Raw genomic sequence first — 17,625 nt, forward strand, 5'->3', positions numbered from 1 at the left:
CTGCACTGCAGCACAATGGAGCCACTAAACAGTATAAACTTGTATGGATGTTGGTCGGGGTATTCTGCCTTAAACAGCATAGTGTGGGTTAGAGTGAGTGTCTCTATTCTCAGTCTGTAGTCAGTGCACGTCTCACGTGAGGGGAGAGAGAGGTGAATCGGTGAGACACTGTGTCTATGTGCTGTGCACACTAACATCTCTCTTCCAGAGATGAATGGTCCAAAATGAGAGCGAACAGAGGGGTACTTACCTACAGAAGACCTGTTAAATCAACTGCATAGTGATGCTTCTGTCCATGGCAAGAAGAACATGACGGGAGACAGGAAATTAATTTAAGATCCACCATATTCCCGTCAAGCTACAATTCTGAGTTTGTGTTTCAGTGCAATAGCAGCAACGCCACTTGATTTGGTACAAAGCTGTCTTGCCGATGTTGACTTCCATGAAAGAAGATGTGCACCGTCTGAATTCCTTTTGGGTTTCCCTCTGTCTATATGTCCATCTGCCTGTCTACAGTCTTGAAGGTTCTGACATATTATTGTCTCAAATCAGCGACCTCACCCAAACATCTGCCGCTTTAACCAGTGAATGCCGAAGGAGAGGAACAGAAGTCCTCTTCTCCCCTCCACACACAGATACATAATGTAACACAATCTAATCTTCAGCAAAGAAAACAAAGATATCACCCACTGACAATTGTACACTTGGCTATTCGAGTAGCATTTCTGATACCACACTAGTCTGTTTCGCATTACTGACTGTGGCATGTTTTCATGCAGGTTTTCCAGACAGCAAACAAAGAGGCGGCTAGCATATTCTCAGTACAGTAGCATAAGCATACACCATCATCGCCTCCATCTTGGCCTGATCTAGCTGGCGTGTTGGTGTGTGCACGCAGGGGAAGGGGTCACCGGGACGGGTGAAGACTGGGTTCAGTGTCCGTGCTCCCAATTCCATGAGGAACACAACCATCTGCCCCACGAATGGGTTAATCCATAGCACACAGGCCGTCCTTTCCAGCATTTTCCACTCCACATATTCCCTTGCGGGTCAGGGGTCGCATTCCGAGCCCAGGCACCCCTGGACTGAACAGACTCGCCCCAGCCCATTTTAGGAGGAAGAGGTCGAGAGGCTTTGTTATGGCTTTTCATTGATTGGCAACATTGATCAGAGAGGTTTTATGATGAAGAGGCTGTTGTTTTCACAATGCTGGCTGAAAGAGGCTCATGGTGAGGAGAGAGAGACAGGAACACACACACACACACAGAATGAGATCAAAACAGGCCTTTCCCTCAACCTGTGACATGCTCCATTTTCCTCTGCAAAACCTCTGTTTTCAGCACTAAATTATTTGAACAGAGGGGGAAGCATCAGGGAGGGGGGATTAAAATAAGAAAAACCTGAGGGCCACTGAGACTAAATTACCCAGAAACCTGCCTAAAATACCCCAACCAAGATTTTTTTCAGCTAGTAAAAGCTCCTAAGGATAGTACGACGGCAGAGGGTAAGAGAGAGAAAGGCTTTAAAACAATCAATTTACAGAGGGATGGAGAGAGAGAGCCAGGGGGTGGAGGGGAGGAGCAGACGGAGAGATGGATCGAGGGAGAGAGAAAGGGAAAGAGAGAGAGGGAGACAGCGAGGGGGACAGGAGGAGAGGAGAGGGGGTAAACTAGTATCCTGGAAACCCTGCTGCTAGCCAGCTCTGGTGAAGATAATGGCCTCTAACAGGAGCAGGCATGTCAACAGATCACAGCTTAATAATACAGCCCCCCCGTCAGAGCACTGCCATCTCCGCCAGACACACAAACCAGAGACCAGACACACACACACCAGCGACACGCACACAAAAGTAAGACGGACACACGGCATTCCGTTTGACCATTCCACTGCTATTACTGCCAGCGACCTGCCTCTCTCTCTTATACTGATGTGTTCCGCCTGATGCACAGTAACCCCCCCTCACTCTCTTTCTCCCTCGCCATCCATCCCCCCCGCCATTAAATCCCAGGAGCCAAAGCATCATTCTCAAATTAAAGACAAATAGAGAGCATACCTCTGATTTCCTCAGCTAGTCCAGGGCTACACGACACACAGCAGAGAATCCAGCCAGGTAGGACGAAAAAAAACACAAAACAGATAGCTCATTATCCACAGGGAGTGCATCAGACGCTCGCATCCGAGCTACTTCCTCCCCCTGTCTGTCTGTGATTCGCTGTCGATATCTGTCGGTCTGTCTCTCTGTCCGATGGGTTTTCCTGTTCCTGCCAGGCTGCGAGTCCAGGCTCTGCCAATGTGAGATATACACTCACACACACAAACACTTACAGTGCTGTGCTCCTCCGCTCTGCTCCTGTCTGACTGAACCAAACCAACGTCTCCCACATGCACCCACCCACCTCCTCTCAGTCTCTCGCTCACTCAGTCTCGCTTGCCCTCGCTCCCCCTCCCTTTTTTCTCTCTCCTCCCCTCCCCTCCGTAGCCTACATATCTCTCTATCACACACAGACGTTGTCACACATGCATCCTCTGTACTGACAAACAAGGCATTCCCAGCAAGGGAGCCCATCCCCACGCATCATGTGACCCCCGCAATCAACATTACCAAAGGCAAGCACGGTGCAGGGATGGACGGAGCTGGTCTACTGGGGCTGGGCTGCTCAGGCTAGAAGGATGGGGCTAGGTCTGGACAAAAGGCTGGGGATGGGGTGGAATAGGGCTTAGATTAGGGACTGAATGAGATGTGGCATATAAAGTGTGGGTGCATGAATATACACTGAGTATACAAAACACAGCTCCTTCCATATCATAGACCGACCAGGTGAATCCAGGTGAAAGCTATGATCTCCCTTATTAAATCCACTTCAATCAGTGTAGATGAAGGGGAGGAGACAGGATAAAGAAAGATTTTTAAGCTTTGGATTGTGTGTGTGCCATTCAGATGGATAATAGGTAATGCAAAATATTTAACTGCCTTTGAACGGGGTATGGTAGTAGGTGCCAGGTGCATCGGTTTGAGTGTGTCAAGAACTGCAACACTGCTAGGTTTTTCATGCTCAACAGTTTCCCTGTGCATCAAGAATGGTCCACCACCCAGCTAACTTGACAACTGTGGGAAGCATTGGAATCAACATGGGCCAGCATCCCTGTGGAACGCTTTCGACGCCTTGTAGAGTCCATGCCCCGACGAATTGAGGCTGTTCTGAAGGCAAAGGGTGGGGGGGGCGCAATTTAATATTAGGTAGGTGTTGCTAATGTTTGGTATACTGAGTGTATGTTGACACTGTTTTGCTTCAATTCCAGTTGGCACATGCAGTCGCATGTGGGGAGTCAAGGCATCCATCCACATGCTTCCCAGCCGAAACAGTTTGTGCATATATTATGATGACATTGTGACGTTTCTGTTTGTTTTGGACTTCGGCAAGGTTTTTTTCGGCTGTTCGGCAAACACATTTTTTTCTCTCTAGGCAAGGCGAAGTCATTAGCCGAAGTCTACGCCCCCTCGTCTGCGACTGGTCAACAGTAGGGCGAGACAACTCGTGCGTGAGACGACTGGTCCTTATGCACATTTTTTCACGTCAGAAATACTGCACCAAACATCCTAGTCAGGTGCAAAATTACACGACTAAGGTCTCCCTGGTCAAAAATGTCAAAATTAATGACAGACTTCTTGAGTATTTTAATTATGACTATTTTGAGGAAGTATATACTGGCTACGGTGTCTCAAAATGGACAAACACTACTGATGCTTTTTTCTCGCTTTGCAAGCGAAGGTCTTTTAAGGGAGTGTGCGAGCACACTTGTTCGGTTCGGCTAGTAGAGCTAGGCACCAGCTGAACTGAAGCATGCTGATGCCTTCAGGAGGGGTGATGGGAGAAAGGGCACGGGGTAAAGAAGTAGCTTTGAGTTCCTGTTCCTTAACCCCTCGAGGCTAGTCTCTGAGACATACAAGTCTGACCACACTACAACTAACTCTGTCAATACAGAATCTCCTAATAAATGATTATTTCTGTCCAAACTGATATTTTTGAAATAATAGTAATACATTTTCTGGATGGAAAAAAGTTTTAATTGTAAACTTAAATGACTAAAACAAGATATAAAGTATGTAGAAAAGATAATGGGCATATATATATTTTTTTTTAAGATCATGTTTGAGAACTAACAATCACCAAAATAAAAGGCTCAACAGTCAGAGTATATAAAATCCTAAACATTATGCATTCAGGAGTATTTTTGTCATGGTATGGGGCCCCCATTGATTTTGTTATAATGTTTGAGTCACTCAGATAGCATAAACCATGGAAACATATGTATAACTGCAGGAAATTAGCTTTAAACTGCAAATATTTCTCTCAGCCTCATGGCAAAATGTGCAGAATTGCATGAAATTTACTTTAAAAATGAAACATTTTATTTGCACCAAATGGCAAAATGTGTAGAACTGCAGGAAATTTGCTTTAAACAAATACATTTTGTCACTGCAGTCAACATGAGGGCCTCAACAATTTTCGTAACCACTGGCCATTCCAATGGCCACGCCCCCGCAACACCTATTCTATTTATTTCACCTTTATTTAACCAGGTAGGCTAGTTGAGAACATGTTCTCATTTACAACTGCGACCTGGCCAAGACAAAGCAAAGCAGTTCGACACATACAACAACACAGAGTTACACATGGAATAAACAAACATACAGTCAATAAAACAGTAGAAAAAGTCTATATACAGTGTGTGCAAATGAGGTAGGATAAGGGAGGTAAGGCAATAAATATAGGCCATGGTGGCGAAGTAACTACAATATAGCAATTAAACACTGGAATGGTAGAGGTGCAGAAGATGAATGTGCAAGTAGATGTACTGGGGTGCAAAGGAGCAAGATAAATAAATAAATACAGTATGGGGATGAGGTAGTTGGTGGGGCTATTTACAGGTGGGCCATGTACAGGTGCAGTGATCTGTGAGCTGCTCTGACAGCTGGTGCTTAAAGCTAGTGACGGAGATATGAGTCTCCAGCTTCAGTGATTTTTGCAGTTCGTTCCAGTCATTGGCAGCAGAGAACTGAAAGGAAAGGCGGCCAAAGGAACAATTGGCTTTGGGGGTGACCAGTGAGATATAACTGCTGGAGCGCGTGCTACGGGTGGGTGCTGCTATGGTGACCAGTGAGCTGAGATAAGGCGGGGCTTTACCTAGCAGAGACTTGTAGATGACCTGGAGCCAGTGGGTTTGGCGGCGAGTATGAAGCGAGGGCCAACCAACGAGAGCGTACAAGTCGCAGTGGTGGGTAGTATATGGGGCTTTGGTAACAAAACGGATGGCACTGTGATAGACTGCATCCAATTTGTTGAGTAGAGTGTTGCAGGCTATTTTGTAAATGACATCGCCAAAGTCGAGGATCGGTATGATGGTCAGTTTTACGAGAGTACGTTTGGCAGCATGAGTGAAGGATGCTTTGTTGCGAAATAGGAAGCCGATTCTAGATTTAATTTTGGATTGGAGATGCTTAATGTGAGTCTGGAAGGAGAGTTTACAGTCTAACCAGACACCTAGGTATTGGTAGCTGTCCACACATTCTAAGTCAGAACCGTCCAGAGTAGTGATGCTGGACGGGCAGGCAGGTGCGGGCAGTGATCGGTTGAATAGCATGCACTTAGTTTTACTTGCATTTAAGAGCAGTTGGAGGCCACGGAAGGAGAGTTGTATGGCATTGAAGCTCCATTTTGATCCAGAAAAAAACCCTGAATAACCAGGAATAAGGGAGATGTTTGCCTACAGAAAAGCCACTTCATTTATGAAATGGCTACATCCTTGACTATATTACAATACAAATAAATGGCTATCATTTTGATTTTATAAACATTGTAACAAGACAATATTCAAATCTCGATGTCCTCAGTCTCACCTTTCTCATCAGCCACTTTCACAGCAGAGGGATCACTTTAGGCTTACAGGAGTTCAGACAACAAACCCGCCTGACAAAGCAAACTCCTCAAAAAATAGGGCAGAAGTGTCTATGGGAGTGTGAGATGTCCCCTAGGTTGCACAGAGAGACAAGAAAGCTGCTATTTCGGGGGACAGACATGAATCATGTTACCTCCGCTGGATCGGTGCTTCAAAATGAGACCATAACCAGGGAGAAGGTCTCTTACTTTAGATCAGCCAGCAGTTTAGGTTAGTCCATCTCTTTTATCATCAAAAGAACAAGAGGTCTGAGAACACTGAAAATATGCTTCCAGGCACTCAACACAGAAGCTACATAGGAAAATAATCACTAGCAGGATGAATTCACATCCTCACACACAACCTGTTAGTGTGAGGATGTGGCTTTTTCTCTTTGAAACTCTGCCTAGAAGGCCAGCATCCCGGAGTCGCCTCTTCATTGTTGACATTGAGACTGGTGTTTTGCGGGTACTATTTAATGAAGCTGCCAGTTGAGGACTTGTGAGGTGTCTGTTTCTCAAACTAGACACTTTAATGTACTTGTCCTCTTAATCAGTTGTGCACCGGGGCCTCCCTCTCCTCTTTCTATTCTGGTTAGAGCCAGTTTACGCTGTGAAGGGAGTAGTACACAGCGTTGTACAAGAGCTTCAGTTTCTTGGCAATTTCTCGCATGGAAAAGCCTTCATTTCTCAGAACAAGAATAGACTATAGAGTTTCAGAAGAAAGAAAGGTGTTCCTTTTGTCCAGGTGGGAAAGAGCAATGTGGAGTGTGATTGAGATTGCGTCATCTGTGGATCTGTTGGGGCGGTATGCGAATTGGAGTGGGTCTAGGGTTTCCGGTATGATGGTGCTGATGTGAGCCATGACCGGACTTTCAAAGCACTTCATGGCTACAGATGTGAGTGCCACGGGTCGGTAGTCATTTAGGCAGGTTACCTCCGCTTTCTTGAGCACATGGACTATGGTTGTCTGCTTGAAACATGTAGGTATTAGACTCGATCAGGGAGAGGTTGAAAATGTCCGTGAAGATACTTGCCAGTTGGTCCACGCATGCTCCAATTACATGTCCTGGTAATCTGTCTGGCCTTGCGGCCTTGTGAATGTTGACCTGTTTCAAAGGTCTTTTGCTCACATCGGCTACCGAGAGCGTGATCACATCGTCGCCCGGAACAGCTGGTGCTCTCATGCATGCTTCAGTGTTGCTTGCCTCAAAGTGAGCATAAAAGGCATTTTTCTCGTTTTGTAGACTCACGTCACTGGGCATCTCACGGCTGGGTTTCCCTTTGTAGTCCGTAACAGTTAGCAAGCACTGCCACATTTGACGAGCGTCAGAGCCGGTGTAGTAGGATTCAATCTTAGTCCTATATTGACACATTGCCTGTTTGATGGTTCGTCTGAGAGCATAGCGGGATTTCTTATAAGCGTCCGGATTAGTGTTCTGCACCATGAAAGCGGCAGCTCGCCTTTAGCTCAGTGCGGATGTTACTTCTAATCCCTGGCTTTTGGTTGGGATATGTACGTACATATCACATATCCCAACCAGTCACTGTGGGGATGACGTCGTCTATGCACTTATTAACCTCTCTTGGGTACGTGAGACGTTAGCGTCCCACCTCTTCAACAGCCAGTGAAACTGCTGGGCGCCAAATTCAAATACAGAAATACTCATTATAAAAATTCAGAAAACAAAACATATTTTACATAGGTTTAAAGATTAACTTCTTGTGAATCCAACCACGGTGTCAGATTTTTAAAATGCTTTACGGCGAAAGCATACCTTACGATTATTTGAGAACATAGCCCAGCAGACAAATCATTACAAACAGTAACCAGCCAAGTAGAAGAGTTACACAAGTCAGAAATAGAGATAAAATTAATCCCTTACCTTTGATGATCTTCATAAGGTTGCACTCAGCAGACATTCATTTACTCAATAAATGTTCCTTTTGTTCGATAAAGTCTCTTTATATCCAAAAACCTAATTTTTGTTCGCGTGTTTTCTTCAGTAATCCACAGGCTCAAACGCATTCAAAATAGGCAGACAAAAAAATCCAAATTATATCGGTAAAGTTCATAGAAACATGTCAAACGATGTTTATATTCAATCATCAGGTTGTTTTGTCCTAAATAATCGATAATATTTCAACCGGACAATAACGTCGTCAATATGAAAGGTAAACAAGAAAGGCACTCTCTCGGTCGCTCGCATGAAAAAGCTCTGTGTCACTTTAGGGTCCACTCATTCAGACTGCTCTTACTTCCTCATTTTTCAGAATACAGGCCTGAAACAATTTCTAAAGACTGTTGACATCTAGTGGAAGGCATAGGAACTGCAGTTTGAGTCATGAGTCAATGGATACTGTAATGGGATTGAATAGAAAACTACAAAACCCCAAAAAAACTACTTCCCGAATGGATTTTTCTCAGGTTTTTGCCTGCCAAATCAGTTCTGTTATACACACAGACACTATTTTAACAGTTTTGGAAACTTTAGAGTGTTTTCTATCCAAATCTACCAGTTATATGCATATCATATCTTCCGGGCCCGAGAAGCAGGCAGTTTAATTTGGGCATGCTTTTCATCCAAAATTCCGAATGCTGCCCCCTACCCTATAGAAATTAATGAAGCTGGTGACTGATGTTGTATACTCCTCATTGCCATCGGATGAATCAAGGAACATATTCCAGTCTGTGCTAGCAAAACAGTCCTGTAGCTTAGCATCCGCTTCATCGGACCTCTTCCGTATTGAGCATGGCATTAGTACTTCCGGTTTGAGTTTTTGCTTGTAAGCAGGAATCAGGAGGACAGAGTTATGGTAAGATTTGCCAAATGGAACGCGAGGGAGAACTTTGTATGCATCTGTGTGTGGAGTAAGGGTGATCTAGTTCTTTCACCTCTAGTCGCACGGTTGACATGCTGGTAGTAATGAGGGAATATGGATTTGAGTTTTCCTGCATTAAAATCACCGGCCACTAGGAGTGCCGCCTTTGGGTGAGCATTTTCTTGTTTGCTCATGGTCCTATATAGATCATTGAGTGCAGTCTTAGTGCCAACATTGGTTTGTGGTGGTAAGTAGACAACTACAAAAAATATTGCTAACAACTCTCTTGGTAAATAGTATGGTCTACAGCTTATCATGAGTTATTCTAACTCAGGCGAGCAGAACCTTGAGACGTTCTTAATATTAGAGCTTGTGCAGCAGCGTTGTTAAGAGTTTGCCCGATGCTGCCATTCTGTCCTGCCAATGTATAGAAAAAACTGTTTGATTTATGATTTTCCATGTCATGATTCGGAGAAGCATAGGATATTACAGTTCTTTGGATCACGTTGATAGCATAGTCTCAAACTTAGCTCATCAAGTTTAGTCTTTAGTGACTGCATGTTTGCCAAAGGAACGGAAGTAGAGGTAGTTTATCCACTCGCAGACGTAGTCCTGCCGGGCTCTATAACGGCGCCTCTTCCTTCTTCGAGTGTCGGGGATTTGGGCCTGGTCCGGGATGAACAGAATGTCTTTCACCTCCGACTCAATGAAGTACCAATCCTCATCCAAATCGACGTTAGTGATTGCTGTTCTGATGTCCAGAAGCTCTTTTCAGTCATACAGTGGCTTGCGAAAGTATTCACCCCCATTGGCATTTTTCCTATTTTGTTGCCTTACAACCTGGAATTAAAATAGATTTTTGGGGGGGTTGTATCATTGGATTACACAACATGCCTACCACTTTGACGATGCAAAATATTTTTATTGTGAAACAAACAAGAAATAAGACAAAAAAACGGAAAACTTGAGCGTGCATAACTATTCACCCCCCCAAAGTCAATACTTTGTAGAGCCACCTTTTGCAGCAATTACAGCTGCAATTCTCTTGGGGTATGTCTCTATAAACTTGGCACATCTAGCCACTGGGATTTTTGCCCATTCTTCAAGGCAAAACTGCTCGTTCTCCTTCAAGTTGGATGGGTTCCTCTGGTGTACAGCAGTCTTTAAGTCATACCACATATTCTCAATTAGATTGAGGTCTGGGCTTTGACTAGGTCATTCCAAGACATTTAAATGTTTCCCCTTAAACCACTCGAGTGTTGCTTTAGCAGTATGCTTAGGGTTATTGTCTTGCTGGAAGGTGAACCTCCATCCCAGTCTCAAATCTCTTGAAAACTGAAATAGGTTTCACTCAAGAATTTCCCTGTATTTAGCGCCATCCATCATTCCTTCAATTCTGACCAGTTTCCCAGTCCCTGCCGATGAAAAACATCCCCACAGCATGATGCTGCCATCACTGTGGGGATGTTGTTCTCTTTGGTGGCCGCCCACCAAAACTCACGGACCAGGCAAGGAGGGCATTAATCAAAAGCACAACAAAGAGACCAAAGATAACCCTGAAGGAGCTGCACAGCTCCACAGCGGAGATTGGAGTATCTGTCCATGGGACCACTTTAACCCATACACTCCACAGAGCTGGGCTTTACGGAAGAGTGGCCAGAAAAAAGCCCTTGAAGAAGAAAATAAGCAAGCACGTTTGGTGTTTGCCAAAAGGCATGTGGGAGACTCCCAAAACATATGGAAGAAGGTACTCTGGTCAGATGAGACTAAAATGTAGCTTTTTGACCATCAAGGAAAACGCTATATCTGGCGCAAACCCAACACCTCTCATCACCCCGAGAACAACATCCCCACAGTGATGGCAGCATCATGCTGTGGGGATGTTTTTCATCGGCAGGGACTGGGAAACTGGTCAGAATTGAAGGAATGATGGATGGCGCTAAATACAGGGAAATTCTTGAGTGAAACCTATTTCAGTTTTCAAGAGATTTGAGACTGGGATGGAGGTTCACCTTCCAGCAGGACAATAACCCTAAGCATACTAAAAAAAATCATAACGGAAAAGTGGTGCGTGCTTATGTATTCACTCCCTTTGCTATGAAGCCCCGAGATAAGATCTGGTGCAACCAATTACCTACAGAAGTCACATAATTCGTTAAATAAAGTCCACCTGTGTGCAATCTAAGTGTCTCTTGGCAGGTTTGTTGTGGTGCCATATTCTTTCAATTATTTAATAATGGATATAATGGTGCTCCGTGGGATGTTCAAAGTTTCTGATATTTTTTTATAACCCAACCCTGATCTGTACTTCTCCACAACTTTGTCCCTGACCTGTTTGGAGACCTCCTTGGTCTTCATAGTGCTGCTTGCTTGGTGGTGCCCCTTGCTTAGTGGTGTTGCAGACCATGGGGCCTTTCAGAACAGGTGTATATATACACTGATATCATGTGACAGATCATGTGACACTTAGATTGCACACAGGTGGACTTTAACGAATTATGTGACTTCTGTAGGTAATTGGTTGCACCAGATCTTATCTCGGGGCTTCATAGCAAAGGGAGTGAATACATAAGCACGCACCACTTTTCCGTTATGAATTGTTTTGAAACAAGTTATTTTTTTCATTTCACTTCATCAATTTGGACTATTTTGTGTTTGTCCACTACATGGAATCCAAATAAAAATCTATTTAAATTACAGGTTGTAATGCAACAAAATATGATAAACGCCAAGGGAGGGGGGAGGGTGAATACTTTTGCAAGGCACTGTAGGAGATGATGGCGGAAATATTATGTACAAAAAAACTTCAGATCAGCGGACACAAAATAGCACAATTGGTCAGGAGCCCTTAAAACGGCTGCTATTCCCACCCAGCGCAATTATTAAGGTGTGTGTCACAAGGTGTGAGGAGGACATACCTAAGCATAGAACTAGAAAAACTGGTATACATTTGAGTGTCCTTTGACTATACATGTGCTCTCATCTTGTCTTCTATGTGGTGGGGTAAGATGATGACTACTGGTTGAATGAAACAAAAATGTTCTGTAATGAATTGTTGAAGCTCTGTTTTGACAGTGGTAAAATGCAGAAACATGAGTAGATATCAGTATGAAAAGGTACATACAGATACAAAATGTATTAACATCACACACACGCCTTGCAGCCCTGACAGGTGTCAGTCAGACTGGTGGATCAGATATACAAATACCAAATACCAACTACCCAAAACCATGTACACGTAGACATGCACACACATATACACACCATCAGCATAGCCTAGACAAAGATGCAGCTACACACCACAAACCTGGTTGTTTTCCCTCAGCCCAACTGATGCTTGACTATGTCAGTCTGTCTGTGAGATGTAGGCTACACAGCACTGAGTGTTTCCTTGCTAACCCCCAGCTAATGCTTAGACACAGTGAACAGTACGACATGCTATAGACCGCACCATCCTCCAGCCTGAAGGAAACAACCATACAAGGGAAAGAACAGGGTAAAGATGAAACTAGAGGACACCAATAACATCTCCCTGCCTATATACCTATCTAATGGTTTACACTGTGAAGCTCCCTTTCTGTAATCTGCAATGCAGAGAGAATACTCTGCTCTGTGCTCCATTGTTCAGGTGGCATCTAGAGCTGATGCTAGGAGAATCTGCAGATACACTCACTCACCACACATCTACTCTACCATCATCCAATAGCTTTCGGGCACAAACAGAAACATCAAATCAAATTTTATTGGTCACATACACATGGTGAGCAGATGTTATTGCGAGTGTAGTGAAATTATTGTACACATATGCACAGACAGACAAGCACTTATGCAAGCTGACACATTAGAGGACAGTGTTCTACCTGTGAAAAGCACACGACAAAGTCCTACTGCGCCACATACAAACCATGCAGGATAAAATTAGGCAGAGAAAAAGGGCTTCTAGTGGTCCCCCATCTGTGCCTGTGTGCTAGATGTAGCTGAGCCCGCTTGCATGTCTGTCGATCTCCATCGTCCCTCTTCGCTTCTGTCCAATCCCCTCTCCAACCCCGACCCCCACCCCATCACTTTAGCCTATACACAAGCCATCCACCATGCGCCAGCATGGCATTACATCACACACACAAAAAAGAATAGCAGCAACAGCAGACAAATCAAAGTCCACTTGCCTTGATGTAGAGTGAGGGAGAGAGGAAGAAAGAGGTAGAGCGGTAGCCCATAGACTGCAGCAAGGACCCTGCTGATCTCTCTATGCAGGGCAGGCAGGCAGGCTGAGGCACAAACACAGAGAGGAGAGCTCTGCTGCTGCCGAGACCATCACAGCGACGAGAGGAAAACAACGGCGGAGAAGAGGAGCAGCAGTTACAGCAGCGAAAATAAGATTGGGAATGCAGAGCAGGAATGCAGAGCGGGTGAGGTGACCGCAGGGAAATCGACCAACGCCGGAAGATTGGAGAGGGAAAAGAGGGTAGCAGAGGGAGACAGAAGAGAGAGAAAAAGGGAGAGTGAGGAAAGAGAGATAGTAGTGGACTGTGGTAGTTGGAGATGGAGGGGCTGTGGTGAGGCTAGTGTGAGAAGTCAACAGTGTGACAGGAGGAAAGGCAGAAGGAGCCAGAGTCATTACGCTGCTCGTCTATGCTGTAGCTGATATTCCCCATCCAGCACAACAATAGTCTATAGAATCTGGAGAAGGGCAGGCAGGGAGAGCCGGTTGGCCGGGTCAATTCCTGTCTACTTGGCACTGAGGACAGGCGACAATAACATCACAGACACACTCTGATTATATGAATGATGAAAGAGTGGAATCAAGCATCTCGGAGGTGTGTGTGTGTATAAGAGAAGGGGAGTTTGAGCTGCATGGTTTGAGCACCAGAGAGGGGAGGCTTGAGGAAGATTTCCCCAGTCAGGAGTATAGCACACTCCTCCATCTGTCACCTCCAGTTGCTTTCTGTCCATTAATCACAGCCTCCACACACACGCCCTAGCTGACCCAAAGACACATCTATACCACCACACACTGACCTCCAGTCACAAGGGCCTGGAAGGGCAAGGGGAGAAACCAAACCACGGCCGAAAACATAACCAGTCCTGGTGCCCTTTCACCTCCTCTCTCTACATGTAAACTGCATCTATTTGTAAGAAATGAATCCAATTAATACATGTATTGTTATTACTGCATATCATATTGTACAATGGTACACCTTTGGTGGTATGTTTCCTTCCTTGGTTAACCATAATACCATTTATCAGGATGTCAATGGGAGTCGGAGTCAGGAGAGAAGAGCTAGGCCTTTGGTAATTAAAACGTCCATTATGACTAGACTAGCACAATCCAGGCCTGTCTGGCTGACATATGGCACACTGGGTAATTCCAATAAAGTCCTGAGGAAAAAGCCCCTGGAATACAGACAGCAATTTGCGTGAGAGGGTCATGAATAAACTAATTGAAAATCCAATGATGAGAATCATTAGGAAAAAGCCCTGTCTGGAGTAGGCTATAGGCCAATCAGGCCTCTCAATGCACACATTAAAGGATATATCTGGGGCATTAGAAAACATGCTTGGATAACAAGGCATTGAAGGAGAGGAATAGAATTAACAGTGTTGAAATGCCATACTACTCAAGGCCTTAATAATGTAGTAGACACATTGCATTGTGGGTTGGGTGAGGGGACTAAAGTAACCTAGCCAATAAATAAAATACTGTATGTTTGGTAATACAAATAAACAAGGAATGCCATCCCATCCATAAATGCCAAATGGCAGTTGCTGACTACTACACATCTATATCCAAAAAATAACCCATTCTATTCCCCTATGTTATGTGTATGACTGCACAGTCTCCTGGTCTCACCAGTTGATCGTCTGTCCGTCCGTCCGTCTGTCTGTGTGTGTGTGTGTCATGGCTAGCACATTAACACCAGGGAATTCCATCTCCAACATCAGAAGGATGATAACCGAAGCTGCTGCACAGGGATTGGTCCACACAGCTGGATTTAGGATCCAAATGGGAATGGGGAGAACAGGCGAGGGCATCCATCTATCTCTCTAGTCACAGAAAGGAGAGGAGGGACTATCCACAGAAAACAGGTTCAAATCCTTGGACATCATGTAATATACTGTACATCCGGAGAAGAAATAGGAGTGAAGATGGGCGTGAGGTTCTGATCAAGATGTAGTGTGTTTAATCACTGTGTCTATTGATCGAGCGAAAGCCCCCAGGCCTATCAACCATGGAAGGCGCTGGACCTTCTCACTCTAATCAAATAGTACTGGGAAAAGTAAATATATGTCTGATTGAATGGATAAAGAGGACTGAGAGCAGGGGCTTCATGGTCATCTGGTTCCAATCATCAGTGGGAGGAGGAGGCCATCTCCTCCCGTCTGTGTGTTATCCAGTGCTCACGACTCATATAGTATTCTGAGTATCTGTATCTCTGAGGGGCAAGAAGCTCCCTTAGAACCTGACAACCCATTTGACCATTCAGATGACACAGAGACATAGAGGAACATGAGAATGAGTAGCCATGACCACCTATGTCCAGCGTGAAGCTTCACTAAACAGTACAGAGTCCTTGCAAAGCTACAAACCAAACCAGCACAGTAAACATAAGACATTAAACCAATAACACAAAGATTAGGAGGAAGAAGATGACGATGAACAGGAGTAGAAAACAGAACTTAAAAGGTTGTGTGCTACTCACAAGGCACTGCATGGCGGTAGAGGTTGTCTCGAATGGTCTGCTGCAGTTCGTGGTCCTGGGAGGACTTCTGGAAGCGCTGGCTCAGATAGTGCTTCAGGTCCTTATTTAGCTTGGTTCCTGTAGGCAGCCAGACAAACAGGAAGACATGTGTTAACTACATCACAACACATCACAACACAACATGGACACCCCGACTGTATATAACAGCAAATCCAAACATGGCTGCCTTGCATTTCGTGTGCACACCAATCTCACAGTCCATTTCATTACATCCATAGAAAGCAGGGGAGAACGACTGCCCCTCTCATTGAAGCCACGGAGGGTCAAGGCCGACCGCGGTACTGCAGACATTGTTAGCAGAAAACAGGAACCCTCATTTTAGTGAATGGAAAAACTGCAATCTTCGTGGTACATTTTTGTGGAGAAGCTCAAACTACGCAAGTTATGTCTCCATGAAACGCCATCTTAACCTACTTCATTTGGCTTCAATGCGCTATTAAGTCTTTACATAGGACTGAATGGTGTCACGTGATCTATGGCTTTGTCTATTCATATATACAGTCATTGATAGAAACACACCAGCCGGACATGAATAGGCATAATATAACTGAGAGACTCAGTTCTCCCTCCCTCCCTTCCTTCTCTGCAAACCTTCCCTTGTCACTCGGAGGGGTACCTGGCTAGCTCTCTCTCTCCCAGACTGTAGACAGTCAGTCCTGTAGTGCCAGTGCTGCCTGGTGGCTCAGCCCCCTCCCACAGCTATGCCATCTGTCTCTCAGACACACAGTGGGAAAGGCTAACTGGTAGCCGCTAACACAGTGCTAGTGGCAGAGAGAGAGGAGCCAAACGCTTTCCTGTTGACACATCACACTGACTGGGAGAACCCACGGTACATCAATGCCAGTCAGCACATTCTCACATGCAGGGTCATTTTCACACAACATTTACAGAGCCAGACTACTCTCTCAGAACTAAGTTTATTACACACATACTAACATACAGTATATGCTATGATTTTATCACCATTTACATGCCAGTACCTTCTGCAATGGACCCAGTTTTCTAGAGTGAATTAATGTATAGGGTGGTGCAATAATGATCGATTGAGCTCAATAACCAAAAATGAACATAAATTATTATATTTCTGTGCTTCTGTAATCTGTATGATGTAACACCCCTCTGTGTGATTGACAGATACATTCCAACCACAATTTCTGAGCCAGCTTTTGGCCAACTCGGGCAAACAGTCTGCTGGTGAATTAAAAGCACCAGATTGTGTTGTCATGGAAACAGTGTGTGTGTGCACCACTGTGTAGGACTACTCTGCTGGTAAATAAAGCCAGAGGCCTCTAATAAGATGATTGAGGCAGCTAGCCTTGCTAGAGCAGGCATACAGGTACACAGTTCTATGTGTAGTGCAATGCTCTCAGTCATCCAGTCATGTGAGGCTCTTCCTCACTGCATCTCCACTCCCACTGTGCCAGACCAGACAGAGACCTGTCAACAGTGCCTCCTCCACAGTGGAAAGTTAATGGCCATCCCTCAAACTCATTCTGTTCCTCTCCATCCTCTGGCATTTGAGGTCATCCACTGGAATTGCTTTGAGATTTGTCTCTGCATGAATGATAACATTCTCCCCCTTTGAAAACCTCCTACAGCTGTGTCTGTGTGTGTGTGTGTGTGTGTGTGTGTGTGTGTGTGTGTGTGTGTGTGTGTCATAAGCCTTCTATAGGAGTACATTCTGGCTTTGGTCCTTCCCCTCTCCCATCCAGGCATATCATTGTGTCTTAGTATTTAGTATTTTATTAGGATCCCAATTAGCAACTGCTAAAGTAGCAGCTACTCTTCCTGGGGTTCAAACGTTGATCCCTAAACAGTTTGCCAGCCATTATTCAGACCAATGGAGAGTCACGCACACACTGGACAGTCCCAGCAGCAGTCTGACCTCCATGGCAGACCCCCACCATGGAGGCAAATCACCACCATCAGCCCTCCAAGATCTAACCAACAGGAGACATACCGGGGCTAGGGAGGAGAGGAGCGGAGGCTCGAGGGGTAAAGGTGGACAAGGCAGAAGGGGAGTTACTGTGAAACAGTGGGCAGATTAAAGATAGAATATTGAGTAATCCAGTAGTGCTGCAGTATGACAAGACTTGTAACAGAGG

The 17,625-nt window shown here is 44.9% G+C and overlaps 1 protein-coding gene across 12 annotated transcripts in view; it reads right to left on the reverse strand.

Annotated features, from left to right (window-relative positions):
• The window catches only part of LOC111968415 (membrane-associated guanylate kinase, WW and PDZ domain-containing protein 1), a 189,091-nt gene that overhangs the window by 107,954 nt on the left and 63,512 nt on the right, over window positions 1-17,625 (reverse strand). For all 12 annotated transcript variants that reach the window (XM_070445184.1, XM_070445176.1, XM_070445177.1 and 9 more), the window contains exon 2: window positions 15,461-15,577. In XM_070445184.1, the coding sequence (XP_070301285.1) occupies window positions 15,461-15,577 (117 nt within the window). The remainder of the gene's footprint in view (window positions 1-15,460; window positions 15,578-17,625) is intronic.

Source organism: Salvelinus sp. IW2-2015, linkage group LG1 (genome assembly GCF_002910315.2).
Source record: "Salvelinus sp. IW2-2015 linkage group LG1, ASM291031v2, whole genome shotgun sequence".
Classification (NCBI taxonomy): domain Eukaryota; kingdom Metazoa; phylum Chordata; class Actinopteri; order Salmoniformes; family Salmonidae; genus Salvelinus; species Salvelinus sp. IW2-2015.